At 44.5% G+C, this 26,089-nt stretch overlaps 1 protein-coding gene across 1 annotated transcript in view; it reads right to left on the bottom strand.

Moving 5' to 3' along the window:
- GRM7 (glutamate metabotropic receptor 7) overlaps positions 1-26,089 on the bottom strand; it is a 247,709-nt gene that overhangs the window by 42,754 nt on the left and 178,866 nt on the right. The window contains exons 6-7 of the mRNA XM_062008216.1: positions 21,333-21,533; positions 15,158-15,297 (exon numbers count right to left, since the gene is read on the bottom strand). Of these exons, the coding sequence (XP_061864200.1) occupies positions 15,158-15,297; positions 21,333-21,533 (341 nt within the window). The remainder of the gene's footprint in view (positions 1-15,157; positions 15,298-21,332; positions 21,534-26,089) is intronic.

The raw sequence follows: 26,089 nt of genomic DNA, 5'->3' as shown, positions 1-26,089 counted from the left end.
TCACATTTCTGACTATGAATCCAGTCTCAGAGGCTGGACTTGAGCTCGACAACTCACCTAACTGGTCTGGGCTTCATTCCCATTAGCCTCCTTACAGAGCTGCATCAAACCTCACACACATCAGACTCAGAGAGCTCACATCATGGGGCACTTTCCAGCACGAAGGAGCTGTGAGCAATCCCCACCACACTGAGGCCAGAGCTCATTTCACTTCTTTAAAGTGATCAATCAGCCAAATACGGATTTCTTAGAAAAACAAACTGTAGAATGTGGGTCAAAACCAGCAGAGGCTTGACACAGATTATACTCCTGAAGAGATGTGGGCAGGTTTCTTCACAATTAGTGGCACAAGCTCTGAGCAGGAATTAGGATTTTGTCTCAGAGGTATTTAGAGCAGACGTGTCTACATGTATTCCTGGGAATTTATGCAAAGCAGTCCATTAAGCAGTATTAAGCCCTTTGAAAAAGCTGGATGTTTCTAGCAGACAGGAGGAGGAGCAGGATGGTTGTGCCACTTGGCAGACCTCTGAAGTGTCACTGGCAGAGCTCATAAGCCATGATTTCAGCCTGAAAAAAACATCCACTCGTTGCCCATAATCTTTGCCAACTCATGACGTTTCTCTTGTCATATATAAAGAGGTAAAATTCTGCTTATCTAAAGGAGCAGTTTACAGCTTGTCTGGCTACTACCTGGGACAGTGAAAGCAGACCTATAGGAACAGTAGCTAGGATACACCTCTCAAACATTTAATGCTTTTTGGCACAAGCTATTTTGTCCTGTAGTGCCACGATCTTCAATGAATCAGAGCTGAAAGTGAAGCCTTGTATCTCTGATGTACAAAACTAGCCTGCAGTGAGGAACACATTCCTTCACACCAACAGGTCTCTGTGTCCAAATGCCCATGGCACTGCCACTTAACCTGTGCTGGTTCTGCCCAGCACTCAGCATCTGCTATCAGAGAGATGAAGGGACACACTTTGTTGTGCCCCCAACCATCCTGCACACATCAAGCCCCGGGATCTCCATAGGAGCAGCCTGATGGCAGCAGGGCTCACATCACTGAGATGCAAAACAGAAAGGGAAGAGATGAAAGACTTCATTTCAAAGTGAGGTGGCCCAGTTACGGACTTACATAAGAAAAACTGCTTGGTGTTTTACTTTTCTGGTGGAAAGAGCTTTAACAAAGCTCCTTTCAATCCCAGGTATTTCAGGTCTTTACTTTCTTCTGCTTTTTGGGGTGGTTGGGTATGTTTGCATGACTCTCACTTGAAGTATACCTGTGCTGCAGCTAGAATTTAAATAAGAAATGCATCACGAGGAATACAGCAAATAATTAGATAAGGCTACCTTTTGTATGAGTGCTGACAGAGAAGGCTCACATGTTCTGACTCCCACACTGCTTCCACCTGAAGGTCTGAGACGGGTGCATGAATGCAGCAGCACACGACCAACAGGATGAAGGACACTACCAGCTGTAATACAGCCATGGCACAGTGAGGTGAGAGGCCAAAACCATCAGCACACAGTTTTTACATGTGCCCACTCACTTTAGCAGCAGCTTCCACATATCCGTCACTCTGTTCTTGCCCAGTGCACATCCTACAGCATCGAGACTGAAGCGTTTCCTTGTGCAGGACAACAAGGAACTCACAATCTAAAGTACACGAGCATCTAAAACATAGCTTTAGGCAAATTGAGGCAAAGCAGTTGCTTCCCATTTAAGAAGTTGAAATCAAATATCCAAATGCTTGTTTCTAGCACAATCATAACGCTCCACAATTGGCAAGTTGAAATCCTAAATAACAAGGCTGGAGGCCAGTGGCACACCTGGAAGCAAAGCCAGCAGTTGTGCTTTTTCCTTTCCTGAAAACTCCTTTTCTGAGTTATTTTTCAAGGTACATCCATGAGCTGACCAAGGTTTGAGAAAAGGATTAGTCTTTTATGTTTGTCTTTGCTTACAAGCTAATAACTTTTCTCTCCTGTTATTTATGATTATGAGAAAGGAATCCATCTGCCAGATCTGATCTACTACTGTCAGAACGGAAGGGGTAATAACCAGAGATGTACCAAATGGCATGTGTGTAATTTGGATAGCATTTATCTTGAAGTGCCTGCCAACTCAAAATGCTTTAGTTTATTTATCCTACTAATTCCCAAACTGAATCAAAGACCACTATTTGCCAGTCAAATTACTTGGTCCCAGTTTCCCCCTTTTAAAGGCTCAGCATCAATAGTACAGTAATTTTCTCATCACGTCGAGCGTGCGTGGCATAATGACACACAGGCCAGGGAAGGGAGATGAAAGAAATCCAGAATTCTGAGTGAAACTTGGTACCTAACTCAATTAGGTCCTAATTGGATAGCTGCTGTGTTATTAATACTATTAAATTATCTTGCTCAGGTTACACTCGGTCAATTGGACCCTGAAAGAACTGCAGACAGTACACAGAAAATGAGGGCTGGCTGAAGGGACTTTAATGATCCTGCACTTGGGGCCAGTCTTCCATCAATGCTGCAGTCACATCTCCATGAACCCGAGCAGGGAGAAGGAGAGGAAGAGGAAAGTGATGTGGTGGTGATGGGCAGTTGCTACAGAGGACAGTGGCCAAGGGCTGATGCTAGCAAGGTGCTTCTGCTCTAAAATCTACATGGGACACCTGTTTGGTCTGCACAGAACTGGCAATGAAGGGACACAGAACTGGCACTGAGGGGGCACAGAACTGGCACATGGCAGAGGGCAGATAGACAATAAGGAAGAGCTCAGCAGCACAGGTTGCAATTGAAGGTAACTCCACAGGTTTAATATCTAAATTCACAGAATCCCAGAGTGGTGGGGGGTGGAAGGGCCCTTCAGAGCTCATCCAGCCCAACTCCCTGCTAAAGCAGGTTCCCCTCAATCAGGCTGCACAGGATTTAACTCGTCTCAAAAACTGTGTGTCTCGTCACAGCTTTGCACACTGAAGTAACAGTAACACTTTGCTTCCTACCCTCCCCTATCCCTTTCCATGTCTCCGAAAAGTAAAAGGACTGGAACTGGTATCTTGCCCCATCCAGCTGAGCACCCTAAACATCTAACTGTAAGCCACACTCCCTGTGCTGCACCTTCCTCCCTCCCAGTGCAGCAAATTTCCCTTCTGGCTCCTTCCCATGAACAGGGTAATGCATTCAGTCAAATCCCAGAGAGCATCCTGACACAGGGAATGGGGAGATGGGATTCACCCCCAGCTCAGGGGGAACATGGCAAAGCTCCCACATCCCACATGGACTCAGACCTCATGTAACAGTGGTCAAGGAGAAAAGCCTGGGATGCTTTTTCCAGTTGCATTTTTGAGAGGACAAGGGATGCAGGATCTGCTTTTGCAAAGGGGGGTTAAATCTGCACTACCCTTCACCAGCCAGTCTACAGGGCAGGCACTGTAAAAAATGAAATAAAAACGCTGATGATAGCTACCACAGGGTGCCAGATGTTACTTTTAACAGCCAGTACACATCCTCCACCACGCCACTAAAGGCTGCAATTAACAAGTAGCCAATGGGAATCAGTTAGCACAGCATTTTCATTTCAAATGTGTAGTTTTGGATTAGTGGAAGAAAAATCATGTTAACAACAAAAAGAAAGAAAACAAAGCAAATAAAGGCTTCCCCTCAAGTTTTAAGAGCAGCCTAAAGACTCTTTGCAGCTGTTTATTTGGGGCCGTTATTGCCCATCATGTGAACGGTGAGCTTGAGACACATTCCAATGCACGCTGTGGAAACAGCACCACAGCCCTGCCACACACCACACCAGTTCTCTACACAAATCAGTATCCAGGGGCGTTTAAAAAGTGATTACTTTGACCCACTCAATACATGTTTTCTGTTAGGAACCTTTATTTGCTTAAATGTTGGAAACTCTAAGGACTGTTTGCATGGCTCTGATATGTGCAGAGCTTTTTAAATACCCTTTTCTGGGATTTCTTTCTCCCCTCCAAAGCAAACAGGCACAATATTGTGCAATCATCATAATTTCTGCTCTACTATCCTTGGCACTTGGATCTGTATGGGAGTAAAATTCCATTTTGCAAAGCACAGCTGGATTATGTTTTGGACTTACAGAAATAGCTTGAAGCCAATAGTTGCCATAGCTGTTAACACAACACACAAAATATTGTGCATGTGCATTTGGTAAATAAAAATGGAGACAAACAAGCAAGCCTTTGGCTTAATAGCCACAGGGCTGCTGGTGTGACTGGAGGATGTCAGCCCACACTCACTGAGGATGTGCTGAACTCTGGCAAGTCAAGTCCAAAAGCCTATAATCCTGCTCCCTACTCTGGCTTCCAGGTTTTGCAGATGGAAAGCTTGCCTCAGTTCTCTAAACACCACATCTCGGTGGAAACCACTCTGTATTTCATCTGCTCATTGTGTACAAGCATAACCACCCCTGCCTTTTTGTTTTCTTTCCTCCTTGTGTCAGGATTCATTGTTGATTTGCATCTCCCTGGAAGATTTTGCTAGAAGAGCTTAACTACCAGCCCTTTACATGCCTCGCAGGGCAAAGCGTGGGCTCTACTCATCATCCATCCCTGTGGGTCCCCACCAGCCCCCAACTGCATGTGACCTCAGGAATGGCAACACTGGGCACTCTTGACTCACAGAAGACAGGAATATTAAATAAACATCTACTACACCAGGCAAACTGGGAATCTAAAATGGCTAAGAAAGAAGCCATCAAAGAAAGAAACAGGCTGAACATCTGGGTGGCTGCCCCGCTGGGCTCGCCAGACACCAAGCTCCATGTTTCATCCTTCCAGGACAAAAAGATTACACTTATTTTGCAAAGGAAAAGACACAAATGTGCTTGATCCAGCAGCAGAAAGCCAGTCATTGCTTTGCTGATACTTAGCAGGTTCTCCATTCTCCCCATGCACAGCCTTGATGTCACCTACCAATGTGTGCCAATCACACATCTCCCTGTACCTTTTTCTACTGGATTACCTGACAGGTATTTGCAAACTGCAGAGTGTCCCCGTGCTGCTGGCCAAGCTGTTGTATCCTGCTTTCTCCTCTCAGAGCAGAGTGACTGCTTGGTGAGCAGAATGGCTTTGCTGCACGTGTTTTTCTCTACATAGCTGGGTGAACTCCTCCAAACACAGCAAAGCACATCTGGCACTGAAAACCATCTTCCTGTTTGCAGGTATTAAAGAAAAAACAAGCAATATGAAGCCCCAAATAACACACCAATTGACACCTTTACTCCTGCCACAAGCAACCAAACCTGTTCATTACCCGTGAAATATCCCAGCTCCATAATATATTTGGTGACAAAAATACACGAGTCTTGCAAAAAAGGGTTTGTGAAGTGATGTACAGAAGCAGAACTCACTCACTTAAAAACACACTGATGTATTTTTTGACCTTACATTTCTTATGTTACTTATTCTCAGAGCATCAGTCTGCCTGCCTACAGGCTCACAGACATGTAGGAGAACAATACATGATGAAGCAAAATGTGAAGTCACCAAGTCTTCTGCTGTGTAGCTTTTTTTCCCATCATAGCTTTTATGAGCTCTTTCTGTTTCTCTTTTTTCCCCTGTCTCTTTGAAAGCATATGTAATACATGCCAGGAATTCTCTCAGCTTGGTCTCTCTTAACATTTGTATCCCTACAAACATTTTACCTTGTGACATTATCAGACCTAGAGGAAAATTATACCGATGCTCAGAGTTGCCAAAAGCTGATACAGCTTCATTCCCTTTGCTTCGCCTAAGGAGCACAGCTCACATGCTTCACGTTACCACCAAGGCAAACTGGGACAATAACAAAGAGAAAATAACACCTCACATCTTGAATTCAATGTCTGAGCTAGTTTTCAGAGTGAGGGGTAAGATTTAACTATTGCCTTCCCATGCTTATATAGTGAAAGTCTGCACAGAAATCTCAGCTCACTGAATAACCTCCCTTTAAAAAAATAAAAGCCTTTTTCATGATTTTCAAGTGTGGCAACTGCCAGACAGGAAAGGAGTTCATGCTGGTCTGGCTCTTCTCCTTGTGGAGAGACTTCTGCAGGCAGTGGTGACTAAGCACTGTGGGTACTTGCTCTGCAAGGTTCTGTCATGGTATTCAACAGCCAACCTTACTAAATCCTCCCAAGGCTTGAATTCTCCAAGCTGCTTTCCCCATAGCAGAAAACCCCATCCTAGGAGAGTTTCTGATTCTCTTCACACAAGGCCTTGCTGCAGAATGATTGCACAGGACTTGCATCCAGGTACCAGCTGCCACAGTGTACATTCCAACTGGCCAGTGTCACACACCTCTCAGCTTTTCATTGCCTGTACTGGGGATGTGAACACAGTCAACACCGTGTTGCTCTGGTTTAATTTGGCACTACATGTGAAGCATTTGGGATGAGTGTACTGAAGGACAATTGCAGATGCTCTCTGAGACTCTCTGGGTTACAACAGAGAAAGCCCAGGTACAAATGGGATTATCTGCAGTTACTGATGATTTGCAACGAGTTCTTCAGCTCTCTTCTGAGTTAAGCTCTATCAGCTTTTGGCAACTGGTACAGCAGCAGCACTGCTTGGCTCACACAGCTCCTGTCATGTGTTTCGAGGTTGTGACCTTAGCTGAATAAAAATTATTTACAGCAGCCGTTTCCAAACCTCATGTGTCCAAACCATCTGTGGTGCCACCACCCCTGCACGTCTCACTCCACGAGCACTTCCCGAGTCAGGCTGCAGCCACAGCTTGTGAGCAGGACCAGCCCCTGCTGCCTGTTAGCATACAGTTTGGAGCCTGATGGAGGACTGAGGAATTAGCATATGGTCATTCAGCGGGCCAGTGGTTTGAAAAATTCCCTTCCAGTTGGCCAAAAGTTAACTCTGCAAGTTAGGGTAACTAAAGGTGTTTGTGCTGGCTGTGGCTGGTGTGGGCAGTGAAAGACTGCAGAATCTAACAACACAACAAAATAAACAGTGTCTATTATTACAGCACATATATTGGCATGTTGGGTATGGTAACTCACTAGGCAAAACATGTACTTGTGATGTCTTTTAGTAACTGCTCACCTCCCAGTTTCTAACTGGAGTGCATACAATTTGGCTGGCGGTGCAATGGATCCTGAGCTCAGAAAAACATCCAGCTCTGGTGAAGAGCTTTGCAAACTGGCTGTAGACTTTTCTGGAAAGACTTTGCATTTAGCAGCATTTATGCTGTGAAACAGTTCACCAAAAGCCAGGCAGCTGCAGCCTCATGAGCACGACCTGCTGCCATGCATCAGCCAGAGGCTGCTGGAGGTGACACTGAAAGGGGATGGAGGGACAGGACCGAAGCCAGGGGAGCAGAAGATGCAGAGTGTCTGTAATGGTGACATGGGGGAGAGGGGCACCAGGTAGATTCATTTCTTCTCAGTGGGGTGTAAATGCCTGAAGAAGCAGTCCAGAACTTTTTAAATGCACCATAAAACTAATTCTTTGGGGGCAGAATAACATTTCCAAAGCATGCTTGGAGAAGATAAGGAATGTCGTGTCGCTTGGACACGGGCCTGGCTGAGGACTGCAGTCAGCAGCAGTTGCAGCTCTCCAGGAGCAGCACAGGCTGAGCAGCATTTCCATCAGAAAGAACAGCCTGGAATCAAGTTATTTTCCAAAAATGTCCATGAGACAATAGTGGTGAAAAACAATGCACATTTTTTTCAGCTGTCAGGAATGCAGCTAATTCTGGATAAAACGACATCTCCACGTATGCCAAAATGCTGTAATGTACAGCTAATTAAATCTAAGGGCTTAGCCAATGTCATTAAAAATGTAAAGGGTGGTAATCCTCAACAAGTGGCTGCATCAGCTGGAACCTGAAGGTTCTGCACTGACATAGGAAAACAAAACATACTAACCACGCTTAATACTTAAAGTCTTCATCTTAAATAACACCTTGACCTCATTTGCTGAATTTGTTTAATGAGACTGTCTAACACCTGAATAATGCATACCCCATGTCAACCCCTCAGCTCACAGGCTTTCAGACTCCAGCTTGTAATAGAGATGTATTATCTTTGTACCAGCTACTCATTACAGTCTGTAATGGGGATAGAAAATGACAATACATGGGCCAATTTATGTGACAATAACTGAAATGAGAAAAGAAATTGATACCAATTTTTATCTATCATAGAATCACAGAATTGTTCTGGTTGGAAGGGACCTTAAATATCATCTCATTCCAACCCGTGGGCAGGGGCACCTTCCACTAGACCAGTCACTCAGAGCTCCATCCAATCTGCCCTTGATGTAATCTTTGAATCATGATCAACCTTAGATCTTGAATCTATCCTGACCTAATCTTTGAACCATGATTTTGAGCTCACTCAGATGTTGCAAGCCAACAGAAATCTTAAGGATTAGATATTGCAAAGTCTGTGCACCCATCCATCCATCCATAGACACACATATAAAGCCATGTAAACACCCAGGGATTGTAAATATATACCTGCAAGTAGCAGGGTTGCAATTCTACAGTGCACACCTCTGGGAGTTAGAGCTGACAATGCTCCCAGTAGTGGTGCTTTCAGTTACACACAGCTTCCCTGAGCTGAAATTTTCCAGGTTGGGAGTTGCTGAATTTCTATTTTGAAATCACAGATAAATACTTCCAAACTCATTCTTTTAAAAGCACCTCAGAATCCCCCAACAACCCTGTGGCCATTGCTGGGAAAGTCTCTCATCCTTTGGAAGGAAAACAACTTGGCCAGGCACGTGCCCTTTTGCTCTCTTTCCACCAGACACTGGGGAAGCCCCAGCCCTTTCAGAAACATTTGCATGTGCTCCAGAAAGAGTTACCTTGTGCTGCAAAACATTCTGAAGAAAAGCAAGAATCCATCTGCTCTGAACATGCCCAACTGCACAGAAACAACCCAAAAGCCAGTGGACAGAAATACATGTTAACACGCTACCTTAGAAAAAATACCACGTGTTGGTGGAATGTTCCTGAGCGTGGAGCTCTGCTGGGATCTCACTGCATGCTGAGTATCTTACCAAAAAGAGACTCAGGTACACCTAGGTCTCTTGCCAGAGGTTAGACATTTAATGACCCTTTTCATTAGCTTGCTATTCATCACATTTCTTTCCAAATTCTGTAATAGAGTAACGTAAGTAGATCAGTCTGAGCCCAAACAGATTCAAGCAGGTGTCCAAGCGTGCAGGACCTGGGTAAATTGCAGAGATGGTCACAGAGTCACTTAATACGTTTCTGCTTGTGGATTACAACACACAAGTTGCATCATTCTCATTATGGATGACTTGTGTTGAAACCATCCTGCCAGTGGGGTCAGTGAGGGTCCCCCACCTGCTGCAGGGCGAGAGCTGCCCTCAGGCTGTGTGCTCTCTGCTGCAGGACCAGACACACTCAGGTGCAGCAATGTTACTTTCTTTAAAGCAAGACTTTCTTTTCTCCATTTTTCACCCTCCTCTCAAATACTGGCCCAAATCTGCAGTGAGGAAAACAACATAATACAGCTGTTTCCCCATGGAGGAGGGAGTTATTAATTACACAGCAATCTCCCTCACGTTGTGTAACACGAGCCAGGCTTTATGAGGGGAGTCAGATCTATGTAACGTACGTACTTATGGAACCATATTGATAATTATCAATACTATTAATCTTCTAAGCACTTGTTTAGAAAGCCTGTGGCAATGTATCACTTATTGCTGGAGGAAACTGATAAAAGCAGAAGGAATTGCTAAGCAGGCAGCCTTCCCAATGCTGCATGCAAAAGGCTCTGTGTTCTAAGCTGTACACTGCTTCACACGACCAAACAATTTGCAATTCAAGGGCACATCTATTAAACAACACAGATTTCTTTGTTCATCTCTGCACACAGGATGTTCAGGCATCTTTAACATGATTTTTTTTCCCCTCCATGTTTGCAAACAAGTTAATTAGAGAAATGTTTTAATTTTATCTGGAGCTTACAGTTAACCCTGTCTGATGCTTTGGAAGTGAAATACGTTTCAAGTAAGAGCTACTTGAAATCTCTACAGTCTAATAATGGACAGGACATGATGTTTTTGTATCCACAGTCAAGGATATGAGTTCTTCAGCCATCCTGAAAATGTGCTGCAGTGTCTGATCAGAACCCAAGTGCCCAGTGGCACCTTTATGAGCCATAACACTGAGCTGGAAGAGTGCACTTGACAAGTTGGAGGTGCTGATGCAATTAAAACAACATGATGCACCCTATGTGGATACTAATAGGCTAGAAGTACAGCATTAATTAGACAATCAAACTGAAAAAAAACCCCCAGATTAGCTTGCTCTAGGAAGATATCCCTCTCTACTGGCAAATAAACGGGTCTCCTGTAACCATTTCACTACTCACCAAGGCGAGGGTGAAGGTGAAACAGGGCATCACATCTGCTGCTGTGCTGCATGTTGTACAGAGGGGGAAAAGAGACAAACACCACATCTCAGTCATGTGCTCCACCATGCACAGCAGCCAAAGCACACCTCCCACAGAGAGTTTCCTTCTGGGTACTCAGTCAAGCTCTCTAGTCCATCATGAAGGATCTCAATACCCCAACTACTCATTTGCTACCAGATGACAGAAAACAGCCAGTGTCTGTACACAGGAGCCTGCTGGGTCTCTCCAGCCTGGTCATGGCTCAGCTTTGGTACTGCCCACACATCCAAATGAGGATTAAGCCACTCAGCCTTCTAGTGACCCCCAAAAGCTTGTCAATATGATACAACACAACAGGATAGAGATGGAAGAAATAGCCAAAACTAGGGCTTTTCAGTCAAATGCAAGTCTGCTGCCCACTTCAGAGATAGAAGAGATTGAACCTGTACACATAACTTGTCCAAATCCAATAGCTGCCTACTTACTGGGCAACACTTTTGTGTTTTTTAAACAAAAAACATTAACAGCAAGACAAGCTTTACTTTGCATTCTGCACAACAGCTGGGAAGTTCTATATTTTACTATCAGTTTAGAGGAGAACTTGAAGAAAGTGGAACATATGTACACTGTGTCTGCCCTCCATCTGGCTGTACCAACATCCTGCCTGGTAGCTTCTGAACTTGCTGGCCAATTTGAAGCACATTTGCTACAAGCAGAGATTTCTGAAGGATCAGTAAAACTGGGCGGATAGTTGGGAGAAAAAACCCACCCAACACCGAGCTTCTCTCTCACCTTTCTGGTTTGGTTTTGGCACATGTGTAATTGAAAGGCAGCCACGTTCCAGCTGTCACTCGCAGTGATGTGGGGGTGTGGGAAGGAGCTCAGGTGCTGCAGGGAAATTGTGGACACAGCCTGGGAAAGAGTCCCAGGGAAGGTGATGGAGTGTTGCTGTGACAGGGTGTGCAGAAAACAAATCCTTGGAAGAATAAGATTCAACAATTTCACAGGAATTGTTTCTCTTTGGTTTTTGATTCTGATGTTCAGGAATAGCTGCAGAGGTTTGGATGGGGAAACGTAATAAACCTGTAACCTGCTGAGTTAACTCTGTATAGAGAGAGAGAAGCAATATCACCAAATTTCCCATGAGAATCTGCAGCTCCTCTAGGAGTGATCCATTTCTTTCTCCTTCAGGCACATCAGTTCCTCCAGGAGAGTTGTGTTTCTGTGTTTGTGAGGCACCTCAAAGCATTAGGAGTTCCGCTGATAGGAGCTGCTCAGCCAGTGCTCCATCGTGCCTCCTGCTGAGCGGCCTTCAGGTGCTTTGCAGAGGCACACACAGCAAGCACCTACTGGTATTGGATCTATGGTTTACATGGGGTAAAACACAGCATGCAGAGTAAATTGCCTTTCTAAAATCCCAAATAAAACACAAGGCACGAAAGCAGAACCTGTGTCTCCTGTCCACTCCTCCTTCACAGACTCACCCTCACTGTTTCCTACTGCTTGAGCAACACAAGCATTAGAGATCTACATATTCTACATATTCCTAAAGTGAAAACAACAACATATTTAAAAGTTATCTGCTTGAAAAGCAAAGCAGCTGAAAACCTGCTGGCACATGACACACCTCCCTTGCCCCATGGAGGATTTCCTCCTTTCCACCACTAGCACTTTTGGCTTTTGAAACACATTACAGCTAAACACAGTCAGAGCAGCTCTCCTCATCATGCTGCAGCTGCCTTGTAACACGAGTGCACGTACTCTCAGTGCTGCTGCAGTAAAATCCAGCCTTGGATTTGGATGCTAGGATGACTGTGGTCAACAGTTCTATTGTCTAATTGCATTAGCTCTATCTTTGCTATTCAACAAGCTCTGGGGGTCATGACACAGGATTTCAATAGGGATGCAGCTGGCCTTCCGATCCTAAAATTTAGGGCAGAGCATTTCAAACTGCAGAAGGATGTGAACCATCAGCATTGCCCGCCAGATCTGCATGCAGGGGGCCAAAAAGGGACTGACAGGGCTTGACATCATCTTCATAAAAGAGAGGCAGGAGGTGCTCTTCCATGACCTCTTATGGGAGGTGGGTGGGCATCTTGTAATCACAACTTCACTGCTGTGAGAACAAAGCACTGCAACAGTTTTTCATGGAATACTGGCCAAGCCATTTAAAATTAGACATCTGCTCAATTTATCCTTGCATAGCTATCTGTGAAATGCAGCCAAGATTGTTACCAAATCCCACTCTGGGTACTAGGCAAAGCTGAACTAGGTTGTTTGACACCAAGCAAGCAAAAGAAAATGATGATTATACAATCCTTCTGTGAGAACTACATTATGTCCCAAGTTTGCTGCAGCGAAATTCATACAATATTTTGCTACCTGCCCAATTCTGACCTCAGATACAGGAATGCAAATCCAAGGTGAGTCAACCGCTCTCAGAGGAGACACTTTACATAGAAACTTGCTAAAGGGAGAGCAGAGCCTGGCTCCTGTGCATGTAGGGAGCAGACATCTGCCTTTACTGAACATTTGTGCCAGACATAAAGCAGCAAAGGTGAAACAAAGATGTAGAAAAGCAGTCAGGATTGAGCAAAATACACAGCCTCAGACATTTCATAAAAGCAGGTTTGTAAGCTCATGGCAACAAAAGGAAACCCAACTGATAGGGCATATTTTAAGGTTTGCAAATCTGTTGCCAAAGATCTCGTCAGCATGTCCACTGTCTCATGCAACAAAAAGAGAAGTGTAGAAGGAAGTTGCTCTGTAATTTTGCATGAAAAGATCTGGTACAGCTATCAAGATTAATCAGCCCTGTGCTCCCCAGACCCTTCTGCCTTTCCCTCCAAAATACTGTGAAGGGGAAGGTAACATACACCACTGTGGAGTGGACCACTGATAGATTGAACAGCAGCACTACTCCAGGGAAGTAAAACAGCAGAACATTCTTGCTCCTTTGAATGAGGACAATGGCAAAGAAGAAAATACTTACTCACCTGTGGAGGTCTGGCACTTATTCACATACTGCCTTTGAGATCTACAGTGTCCTTACCTTTCAGGCCTGCATAATAGGGCAGAACAACTTTTCTCTTTCTTAACTGAGGGAATTCAGACATACAGAACTATGAGTGTGCCCAAGATGACAAGTCTCTTGGAGAGCAGAGCATTGCTTCATCATATTCTAGATTTAGATGAGCACTGTCACCAACATCCTTTTGTTTCCCCTCCCGTGTTAGCGTTAAAGAAATGAGAACTGGGGAAACACACTGAAACAGTATCTCCCCAGGAATTACTGAAGACAAATTGTAGCCTTTGGTAGTTTTTTTCCTGGGATGTATTTGATAGCAGCTATTATTTTTGCTGGTGCTCTGAGTGAATCCTTGACTTGCCTAAACTCCAAGTTTTTCTTTATTACTGTGAGAAAATACAAACAGGGACTATCAGAGCAAATGTTGATCCTGTGTGAGAAAGTAGGACCCACAGAGGAGTTAGTGATAGAATCTCACACGCTGCTCTAACCCTGTAGCTGTGAGGGTGAGGAGAGTGTGCTTTTCATGGAAACATTTAACACCACAAGAGAAATACAAATGAAGCTCCCTTAATTTAGCTTTAAATTTTAATGAGCCTGGATGTGTAGTTTACATAAAGAAGGATTTACTTAATAAAATATTAATAGTTTTGCTAAAAGAACTGTAAATTGCAAGTTAATATATTTTTCCTTAAACAGATCATTAGGAGCTGAAAAACACTGGAAGAGCATATGGCAAATCAAAATGAGCCCAAATCCAAGAGGAACAACCCTGTGGTCAGTCTCAAGGTCTGGGCCCCTTGGTAACCCACATGAATGCCAGCTGCACACACAGAGACCCGAGGCACAAGCCACAGCTGCTGGGACCACACACTGCGTGCCAGGTATGTCCTGGCCACCTCTTGAGCGTGTGTCAGGATGGGACCGTGCTCATATCGCCCTCCCTTTCCCCCTGCATCCTGTTTTCAAAGGAAATCCACAGCAAAGGTGGGGAAGAAGCTAAAACATGGCCAAGGATGGATGATGTTAGGACAGGACACTGTTACAACCTCCAGTAGAAACTTCGACTGAGATAGCAAAATCTCTTTGTAGCAACTGGCATTTCAGTTCTGGAACACCTTGCCCTTACTCAGGCTCTGCTGCTGAAGAGCAAACTGAACTGAAAGACACTTTCTTTGTGCTTTTAATAATGACCTACAAAGAGTCAAGGTTGAACTGGCACCACCTCTCCACGAATTTGAGGCTCAAGCAACTTGCATGAAGTCAAGCAGGAGGCTGAACCCAGATCTCCAGAGACCCGTGGCAGCTCGTCCTTACATGGATGAGGCTGACACAAGCCTCCAGATTTCTCAGCCACTACTCGTGGTTTTTTTCATCTGGTAAACATCAAAGTACCTTGAGGGTCTTTGATCACCTGCTCTTACGTGCTTGGTTTTCTCTAGGCATCATTACAAAAAGGCCATCTCATTCATATGGATATCTTTGCTACGTGCTCAAAAGTAACACTGGAAAAGTGAGTCACTCAAAAAACATCTCGTTTCAGCTTTCCTAAAACTGGAAAAAACTGAAAAGCATCTGCAAACAAAAGCCCCCTGGTTACAAACTGCAGCATGTTACTGCATCCTTTCCCAAGTTGGCAACTAGGGACTTCAGACACACAAAACTAACAAAGTTCACATGATCACCTCTTGTCTCGCATTTAGGGACTGTACCTGACAAAAAAAAGAGGAAGCAAAGAACAGAACAGACTCACATTGAGCTGGAGGTCATCTGTCCACTGGCCAATGAGGCGGTAGCCTGGGGTGCTGGTGTTGGTGGTGTGGTACTGGAAGATGTCGTAGCGGCCTGGGGCATCACCATTTTTGTTGAACATCACTGGAGTGCCAGCACTGCCTGGGGAAGGAAACAAGACACAATCCAACCAACAAATGCCAGATCTTTACAATATCTGTTTGATTTAGTCACTGTTGAGAGCTCTCAAGCTGGAAATGTGTTCCAGGCAAAGGTCACCTGTGTAAAACAGTTACTTCAGGACACAGGGGCATCACCCCAGTGCCCTTCCAGAGATTATCGTTGCCCAAATCTAATGACTAAAAACAAAACAGAGCCGACTAGATCAGCCTTAGTTCACTCTAGCTTTGCACAAAGCAAGAAATATCAGAAGGCTTTTCTTCCTGCCCTCCAGCCTCCCTCCCACCTCCCTTTCCTCAGGGAGTTCTTTAGTGAAAAATCACTCCTGTGAATGGAGCCTCTAAAGGATTTTTTTTCCCCCAGAAAGTGTTGCGTCTGCTTCTGAGAGATACTGCTGTCAGAAGTCAGCCCAGGTCTAGTGAATCTTGACTAGCATCCAGAAATAACTTCCTCCTCCACAATATGTTCTTGTTCCTATAATCAGCATGCAGTTGGTATGGAAAAGAACAGACTATGCTATGTAAAGGCTGTTCCTTGGGTACTCCCTTATTTAGACTGTATCACACAGGCACAGGCTGAAAAGTATCTCAGTCAGGAACAGCTCAGGATCAGGACCCTGAATTCATTTTATTTGCCATATAACTAGGTGAATAACAGGGGTCAGGCAGTGCAGGGCAAGAAACAAGTCAAGGATACGCCCCCAGTCCTTCCCTTGTGTCTGATGCTGAGCAAAGCCAGCCAGCAGCCTGGAGATGCACTGAGTGATGGGACACACAATTCCTGATCCTCAGGTGGGTTCTCACCAGGACATCTGCATTTTAATTACCTTGGCATTAGATGTGAACCCTTTGTTAGATGAGAATTCAAAGCAGTGTTGCATTTCCTCAAATCTCTAGGTGAAAACTTCAAGGGTGACATTTATTTCAAGACATATTAAAATAGGTTTCAGTAGGGCAGAGTAATATTGTGTCAGGATGGAAGATTATGGCAGTACTCTAGCATATCTATATTCAAAGCTTCCTCCTCCTGCACAACTTTCCCCCCCCCCAAAGCAATGAAAAAAAATCTCTCCTGTTGTATCATTGAACTTTAAGATTATGGTTTTCTTCATGATTCCCATTTTTCATTGAATACCAGTGAGTGAAAAGGGATTTGAAGAGTGAATTAGCATAGTTCCCATTCTAGCCCTGGTAAATTGTTTCCTGTATATCCTACAATCCTCTGAGATCAGATACAGATTTAGTTCAAAGGCTGGTACAGAAACATCTTCCCCTGAAATCTCCCCTCATTGGTTCCTTAAGAGCACTAAGCAGATATTTAATTGTTATTACAGATTAATGTAGCCAGAACACATTCACAGTGAAAACACTCAATAAGGAGAAATGGCTGTAATTCCTAGGCTGCTTTGGAAAGTCAGCACAAATGGTAAATGGGATTTAGCTAATCACGGCTCCTAAAAGGCTCTATATTATTAGTTAAGCTCAGTTTCGTCAGGGCTGACAAAAACATGTACAATTCAAAGGGCAGGAGGCTCAAGGGACGCTCCCAATATGCAACACAGACATTTGTGGATGCCCTGCATCCTGACAAAAGCCCAGCACGGACATGAAGAAGTGTCCGTGTCTGCAGGTCAGGAGGCAGAACACTGTCACAGCTGTGGCAAAGTCAACAGCATTGAGACAACCTCTGCTGCCTCCAAGTCTTCTGCAGGCTGAGAGGAAGCAGCCAAGAGCACACCCATGGTCACCTTGATGGGCCATTGGGAATGTCACCTAGCAACCTCCTGGCTAAGCCATGGCCACCCTGCCATGGTGCATGGGGTGTAATCAAAGCCTCTCCATCCCTTGGCAAGTGACCCACATGCCTACAAACAGTGCTGGCTGGATGACCTGTTCCCTGCTTGAGGAAGACAACAGGATAATAAGCAGACTGCCAACACAAAGGATAGGTGCTGTTATGGACCTATCTGATTCTAAAAGGAGAACATATCAGGAACTGCCACCCCAAAATGTGCCATTTCTGCATTTTGCAGGTGTGGGAAAACCTTTTGTAGGTCACTGCTAACTGTTGCTTTGTGTAGCTGCATGCACACAGCTTTTAAACACTGACATTCAAAGTAATCCTTCGGATCAGTGGACGTACTTGGATGCTACAGGGTTAGACTCCACAGCAACGTGGCAAGAGACAGCATTGTCCGGTGGGTGACCTCCAGAGACCCCTAAATGCACAGCCTATTGGGACATGGACATCATGCATGGATGGGGATACTTGATAGCCAGTAGTAAACACCTGTAGATATTTTCAAGTACCTCACCATTTATGTGTTAAAATTATACAGAAGAAAAAGCTGTGAAAAGTCTGGGATCTGTAGGGAAGACAAATATCCAGAGAAATGCAAAGAGCTGACAATCTTGGGTCACAAGTCAAGCAGAAGCATCCCGTTTCCTGGCTTTGAAGTTGTAGTAATTGGACTCCTGGCCAAGGGTCTGCTTATTGAGTGCAAGCGTTTTTTAACCTTCCTGTGGGCTGTAGTGCATGCTCTGGTGTTCTCTTTGAACCATCTGTCTGTGGGGACCCATCAGCCCTGTTTTAAATTGCTACTCCATTTCGGTCTCCACTTGCAAGTCGAGTTCCTTTGTGCACTGATGAAAATAATACAAAAGTAAAGTATGAAAAAACCTCATTACAGAGAGGAAACACTGCTACCAAAAATGATCCCATTGGCTGTTTGACTTCTTGATCTTCTAATTACCAAAACACACAGTTGTTGCATAGTTTTTTGATAACTTAGGGTTTATTTTCCTTCTATGGGGATTTACAAGAATATGGCTCAGCCTCACAGCCTGCAGCTTCTTGCTCATTCAGAGGCTATGGCAATTTAATTCATCTTCAGTTCCCAACAAATGAGCTGCCTTCTCACTACACAGACAGAGAGTACATGACATCCTTTCACCTGCAAGATGCATTCAAAAAGAGAGACACAATTTGGCTGAATTGGTAGGATTTCGATCTCTTAATCACCTCCAGATGAGAAATGAATTAACAGAGGGACAGGGTGCCAGACATGTGTAACTAGCTAAGGTGTTTCTGCATTATTCAGTTCACATTGACTGCAGTTTGAGGACCTGAAGGGCTTGGATGAGCAGAATTGAGCTTTTTCACTGGGAAAAAAACCCACAAGCACTTTGCATTTTGAGCTTTTCAGAATCTCACTGCATGAGCACTTGAGGTTTAAAGTTTTCCATATTTTGGGCCTTTTTGTTCTCAAGGTAGTGTGACAATATCAAAATTCATACTGAGCTCCTAGTACAAATCCAGTCTCTCTTCATTAAAGCGTCGCTTGAGCTCTTTCTGCATGAATGTCATTGCCTTTGCAAGGAAGAAAGGATTCCAAAAGCAGGTACAGACAGAGTGATTTTGACTGCACAGTGACAAAGAGATCTATTACATGCAAAGAGGATCTCAAGCTCTTGGGCTCAGGATGCTTGAAGGATGGGCTACATTTTTCTCCCTGGCACACAGTTTGGACAAAGCACTCCCACTGCTCCATGTCCTGTTTGTACTACCAATTTGGGTAGAAGCCTGGAAGATCTTAAGCACAAGATCTTAAGCATAGACCAAATATTGTTTTCTAAGTCCTGACCTTTGTGAAGTGGAGTTACATGGCTGCACCAATGACCCGAGGAAGGGCAGGGTAAGGTCAAAGCTAAACTCAAGCCAGCTGACTGAAACCCAGCCCTGATACGATGGCCAAGGAAGACATATGCACCAGGAGCCATGTCCCAGGGGCTCCCAGGTTTTATCAGCAGCAATACACCACCCAGGCAAGCCAAAGACTCTCTCACTGGATCTTCCATTCCCTCACCCCTCTGAGTTTTTCATGCTGGTCTCATCCATTTGGTGAGTTATATGATGTTTATCCTGTGCCACTGGCAAGACTGAACCAATCCACAGCCGGAATTGACTTAAAACACAGAGAAGAAATCAGTTTCAGAGCATCCTTCCACAGCTCAAGGAACAAGCCCCGTGGAGGCTGCAGCTGAACTTGGAGCCTGTGTGTACAAACACATGTGCAGTTGTGTACTATGAATATGACAAGATAAAGCTAAACTCTGCCCCTGGATAATGAACCTGAAAAGGAAGTGGTTCTTTTCCCATGGAAAATGACAGTTAGCCAAGAGAAATTGGGAAGATTCCAAGCTATCTCAGTTTTGCCTCCATTCTTCTCCCCATGCTAAAAAGTACACCTCTACTTCAGCCCCTGTGCTGATCGTGACACTTACACAAGCAAAGAAAACCATCATATGGCCATGTAAATCCATCACAAACGGAGGAAAAAAGGCCATCTCTTAAAAGCCTGACCAAGGAAACACAAAGACAGAAAGTAAAGTTGGTGCAAACCAGTGACAACAGGCAACATTAGCTGCACATCCAATTTCTCATAGAATACTTCTCAGCTCTATTAAAATGATCAGATGACCGTTCAGCATCTTTATATGCAAGAACTGTCTGGAGATGACCATGGATGAGCTGCTTTTCAGTACTAAAATGGCCCAAGTGCAACACTGTACATGAATGCTGTATTACTGCTACAGGAGCCTTGTCCTTTATAATTAACCTTCTAAAATGAGGGAAGTAGAACTCTCCAGACTTCCTCAGATCATTCGTCTCAAAGTTTGCTCCTGGCTGTAGTTAACACCACTTACTTCACAGAAAGAAACAAAAATCTCCTCATACTCACCTTGCTATTTGTAAGATGATTTATACAGGAAGGTAAAATATCCTTGGCCAAACTTAACCACAAAGTACCATCTGTGTTCCCACCTTTAAATCTCTCAGGTCCTATTGGCTGTGTGAGAGTTTTGTTAAGTTTATCAATAAAGGTGTTTGTGAGTAGATGGCAGCAGGGATCACCTCCCTGTGCTGTCCAACGAGGACATGAGGCTTATGCCAACCCCTCTTCCCAGGCAGTGAGAGCTCTGCCTACCCCACAAACTTCAGAAGGACATTTTCTCCAATGCTTTCCTAAGTCTTTTCTAGAGGTGGATTTGGAGGTCTCTCTTTTGGCTTAAATCTCAGCTCTCTATCCTATGCAGGGCTAGGGCAAGAGCAGTGAGACCTCCTGGTAAGTACATGAGCAATGTTTAGGAAGGAGAAGTAACTTTAGGTGCTGTAATGATACCTGCTGCAAGAGATCTGCCCTGGTGCCTCTGGGATAGTTGCAAGTGAGTGTTTATTAGTGAAATTAATAAAATTGCAGTAAAAAAAGAAACAGGCAAGGGAATATTGTTGATATTTAGGCCTGATTTTCTACAGCAAAATGCAGAAAAGAAATGCAAGGAAGCCCACTGCACTGTCTGAACTAGAGGGCTGGTATCACAACCACCACTGCCACAATTGGGAAGCATAGGTGGATAAGTGATGAACAGACAGAGAGATAAAGTGCTCCCATCTTCATTGCCAGGATGCTGCTTCTCCTCTGAAGTCTTACTAGAGAAATGAAGCTTGGAGTAACTACCCTAAATCACAAAGTTCTGGCTCTGCAAGTGGACTTGTTCCTTTAGTAGTCCTCTCCTTTCTCTTGAGCACGCAGCTAAGCTGGGTTCAGGGTACCAGGATTTCATCCAGTTAGTTTTCTCCAAGAATGACAAATGATACAAAAGGAGATTAGGAAAAAATGATGTGTGATGCTGACAAACCTCCAGGGGTTCAACAGCCATATTTAACCAGATGTACCCATTACTTCTCCCACAGAGGATCAGCCTTCTGAAAGGTATCCTAAACTGGCAGCAGGGGTTTCTGTCTTTGGGTGGGAGCAGTCTATTTGGCTAAAAGGTGGTGTTTTCAAATAGACACTCAGAAGCACAGCCTTGATCCACCAACTCTGCCTTGCCAATGCCAAAAGCACAGTCTTCCCTGGCATGGAATGGGAAAACACATAAAGGGACACTCAATGGGAACACCCAGAGATGTCTGAAGCCCCGGGTCAGGAAGTCCCCGAGGCAGCCTCAGCTCACCGTTGAAGTTGACGCTGCGGATGTACTTGAGCAGCTTCTTGCCCCCGGCGTGCTCCATCTCGGGGCAGACGCCGGCGGAGTCGGCGCACAGGTCCTTGTTCATGTGGTGCAGCGCGTGGGCCATGGCGTACACAGCGTCGATCACGAACTGCACCTTCCCCTCCTGCTCGTAGTGGGAGTCTTTGCCAATTCTCTCCTGCCCTGCAGCGTAAAACCACACACACAGGTATACACAGAGACAGGACAGTGAGGAACGGTGCTCTGGCATCAGGCACAAACGAATCTGCTCAGAGCACAAGGAGCTGCACGTTTCACGGTAAAACATCCCCAGTTATGTTTTTACTAATTACAACAAAACCAAACCTTCTTTCTTGATGGTGGAATCATCAACACTTCTTGCAAGTTATTTCACTGTAATGCAGAGAAACAAATCCTACCATAATCACAGACTGGAAACTCTAACCTGCAGGGGCCATCCCAGAGAGGGAACGTCCCAGCCTCCGTATGCTCCCAAAGCATGGCTTTCAAAGAAGAAAGCGTTTAAAATAAAGCACAGCCGGTATTATACAGTCTGATGTTTTGTTATGCTGAAAATCCCAGTCTCTAATTGAAAGACAGAGCCAGATTGAGGGAAGAAAGGATCACTTCAGAGATGCAGCCCAAAAGGTGCTCCGGAGAATTGAGCAAACGTGCCTGCTATTAATGCCACCTTGGGAAGCTCAGGATGTTTGCATTAGCCACGTGCCCTTCCCCATCCCCCTTTCTCCCCAGCCTGCAGAGTCTGAAATGCCCTTCAGAATCCACCAATTGCCTTTAAAATATTTCAGCAGGAGAGAACTTAAGGGATCCAAGCGCTGAATGTCATCCCAAGGGCAACGGAGAGGAAAGCAGCCCTTTGAAAGTCATTCCTTGATCACCGCAGTGCCCGGTGCATTAGAAACTACAAACCTTCTGCCTCAGAGATCTTCTCATCTGACAGGCCAAAGCACAAAGCCTGAGAGAAGGGAGGCAATTTGCAGATGGAAAGTCGGAACACAGAAACTAAACCACAAAGAGACAAAAGAGCCCGACAGCGGTGATGAAAACAATCTAAATATTTTAAGTGGCAAGCTCATGCCTCAACTGCTCTCCTGCTCAGATCTGAGACAGATGTGTGACCTGGTAACGTGACTGTAAAACCAGGCAACAAAGGTGGCTGCCTTGCTTTGACAGTTGCATGAGCAGATAACTGGTTGCCTCTGCAATTAAGCACCAAACCAAACAGCGTTTTCAGAGCTTGACAACAAGGCACAACAGGTTGAGAACCAGGAATCTTTGACTTCCTTTTTTTCCCCTGAAATTGTCCACTAGCTTCATGTTCTACCTTGTCCAAGTAACACCTGCATGATCCAATCTGTCTGTCTGCAAAATGTGTGATTATCCTTGCCCATCTCACCAGGGTTTCGTAAAATGCAATTACTGCTTGTGAAGTGTTCTGAGCTGCCTTGATGAAAGCAGCAGAAGTGCAATCTATTATTTTCCAGGGGTGGCAACACCGTGTCCCACGTGTTCCACCTGCAGCATCACACTTCTTTCTAAGCTCACATCTGTCTCCATCACCTTCCTGCAGGAGCTCCAAGAAACCAGGTCTCAGAGTCATCTCTTGCAACTACTTTAGAGACATCCAATCGAAGCAAATGCGTGCTTGGAGGATACTAGTGGGGAAAATTCCTTTGTTAACATCCTTAATTAGAAATAGGGATGAGTGATTCTAAATTAGCTGATACCAATAAGGAAAGGAAATCGAGTTGTTTATGACTGTGAGAGCTAATGGTTTTAACAGAGGCAAGAAGTTAATTTTCATGTTGGTGCTCAACTAAGACATTTGTCTCTCTCCCTCCTGTGCTGATGAACAGCAGCTTTACCAGCACCAGGCTCTGCTGTCCAGCGTCAGCTTGAGCCACCTCCCTCCATGGCAGTGCTGGGTTTGAGGAAAGCCATCATCAGGGAGCAGCCCAGATCTTCTCCAGCAAGACTCCCCTTGGGGCATGTCTTGATGCAGCCATCAGGCTGAGTCGTTTTGCAGCCAGCCTACAAAGGTTTCTTCTTTTTTTTAGCTCATGAGGAAAAGTCAGAGTCCCAAACAATCCCATTTTCTCAGCAACGCAACAGAAACGCATGTCAAGGAAAGTGAATTTGGGGTTGAAATGCTGAACACAAACAATACTGATTAGGCATATTAACTTCCAGAGGCACTACTGTCCAAATGCAGAAAGAGAACTTTTTGCAGTGAAGATGTCTGTGGAAGGAATCTGAGTTAAATGCACTTAAAAAACCCCCAAGAGCAATGTTAACAGCACCCAAGTATGAAAGTAATAGACAAACTTAACAGAATCTCCAGTAACAAGAATGCTCTCCTGAACTGAAAACAGCCATTCCGTTGAGTGTTAGACATCAAGATTTGTGCACAATGAATCCAGGTATGGAGTCAAACTGTCCACCCAGGAAACATGCCTGAATTCATACAGTTAAAACAAAAGTGTGCTCTCCTTTGTATAAACACAGGCTGGGTTCCCTTTTAAAGATGCTCTATTGCAATTAAAGTTCAGCTCAAGTTTGAACTAGCAAAGAACTTGCAAAGCAACTGCCATATCTTACATGTGTTCAAGTGTTTTGATTTCAACGCCAAAATAAGCTCTCTAAATACCCTAATTGGTGGGTTTGGCTGAACAGCACTCCCTCTACAACAAGCCACCACCATAATAACCCAGTGAACAGCAAACCAGGCCCAAAGTCCACTTTCAGAGAGGGCTAAACCTAACTGATGGGCACAACTGCAATCCCAGCTTCAGCATGTGAAATGGAGTACCTTGGGGTGTCACGAGAAGGATGAAACACAAAAGCAATTTATTGACATGAGCATTTTTGGCTTCCAAAAGACCTATTTGAAGGTGATGACAAATGATTTAACCTCACTTCCTACTAGAGTTTCAAGTACTCATCATCATGATTCCTAAGAGATGGAACAGCTTGGACCACTGTTTCAGGCAAACCTTTGCAAGAGAAAGACACTGCAACAAAAAGAGGTGGGGAAAAAAGCCCCAAAGCCAGAGCAGTGAGAATACAGTCCCCTGGTGAAATCTTCTTCAGATGACATAGGAATGAAATGCAGGTTTGAGAACTCCTGGCCATGCTTTGTGCATCTCCATAAAGGTGATGCTTACTCCCTCCTTCCTTGTATGGAAAAGCAGATGACTTTGGTTTTCACATTGCATTTTCTCAGCATCTCAGTTGATTTTTCTGGACTCTCTGTTGATGGCAATGTAGGGAATGTATTATGATACATAACTACTGCTGCAAGGCCAATTTGTATGGCATATAGACATCAAAATCCCGCCTCATTGGTGCTTACATCAGAGGAATTCAGACATTGGTTCAATCTCTGAAGGATCAGACACGTTTTCAAAGGAACTTACATGCAATCCCACTGCTGAGAAGCTGGTGATAGTCATCATTAACAAGAGATTTAATTTAAAGATTGCAGAATGCTCACAGGATCAAACAAGCAGCTATTATTTGTACCAGTTCGAATTCAGCAGCTGGTTAAGTGCTGACAGAAAAATATGCACTCTTCATCCATCTCCAGCATATTTAGCATCATTAGAAACCTGACGCCTGTGAGCAAAGAGACGTCCGTGATGCAACAGCTCCAATTACTAGTCTATAACTGTGTAAGTGCCCCTATATGCTATTTCCTAACAACACTGAAGCTTCCTCCAGCTACACACAGCACAGAGAGCTCAGCCTGTGCAGCTGCAACAGCTGTACTCACGGCTCTCCAGAAACACACACAATAGCACAATACAAATGGATCCATCTTTAATAGACAAGTACCTAAGTTCAGGGCTCTCCAAAATAAAGATCAGAGCTATTGCTCTTCAGATACTCCCTCGTGGTTTAGACACTACTGCACACACAGGAAGTGTAAAGTCTGAAGGCTTCTCCAAATAAGCTCTTAATTTGAAAGCAGCTGAGTACTAGAGCTCGAGAAAAACTAACAATATGCTAGAGTAAATATTGTAATTTAAACAAGCAGGGTATGACAATCAGGCCTCTTTGCAATATAATCCGTGTATTGTCATTTTACAAAGCAATGCAAGATCCAATAACACAGCTATGTAGTTACAGTCATCTCTCCTGCCCATCCTAATTCAGAAGATCTCATTATAGACAAAAGCCTTTATCTCAAGACCATCAATCCAATCCCCATGGGTCCTTTTGAGGAAAGCAGATGAACCTTCAAGTTTCTACCGCACGAGAACATCCTCCTGCACTAGGATAAAATTCCAGCCTAAGCACCATCTCCCCAGGCTCCAGTGAGCTAGCACAGCCAGGGCAGAGCACCCACCTCCCTGACACTGCTGCATGCCACTTCTGCCTTTTGATGGCTCAAGAAACCTCTCCTTAATCTCCTCTGCAGCCCTCAGTGTCAGTGTATCTCTACAGCCTCCTGCTGGAGGAGATGGATGGAGAAACACAACTTCATACCACACAACAAATTTGGAAACCAGACCAATTGTTCTATGCCAGTAAGAAGCAGGGAAGCCTTTATTTTTATCTAGAAAGGCTTTTTTTTCTTAAGCTGGTACACCCTTGACCCACAGTCAGACATTTGCAATGGTGGATGCACAAGCAGAGATACTGCTGTACTTAGTGACTCTGGGAACACCACCAAAACCCACAGAAAGCAGAAACAGTCGGCTTTAACCATGGCTAAT

Source organism: Colius striatus, chromosome 15, assembly GCF_028858725.1.
Source record: "Colius striatus isolate bColStr4 chromosome 15, bColStr4.1.hap1, whole genome shotgun sequence".
In the NCBI taxonomy this organism is placed as follows: Eukaryota; Metazoa; Chordata; class Aves; order Coliiformes; family Coliidae; genus Colius; species Colius striatus.
This window is presented reverse-complemented; position numbering and strand designations above follow the sequence as displayed.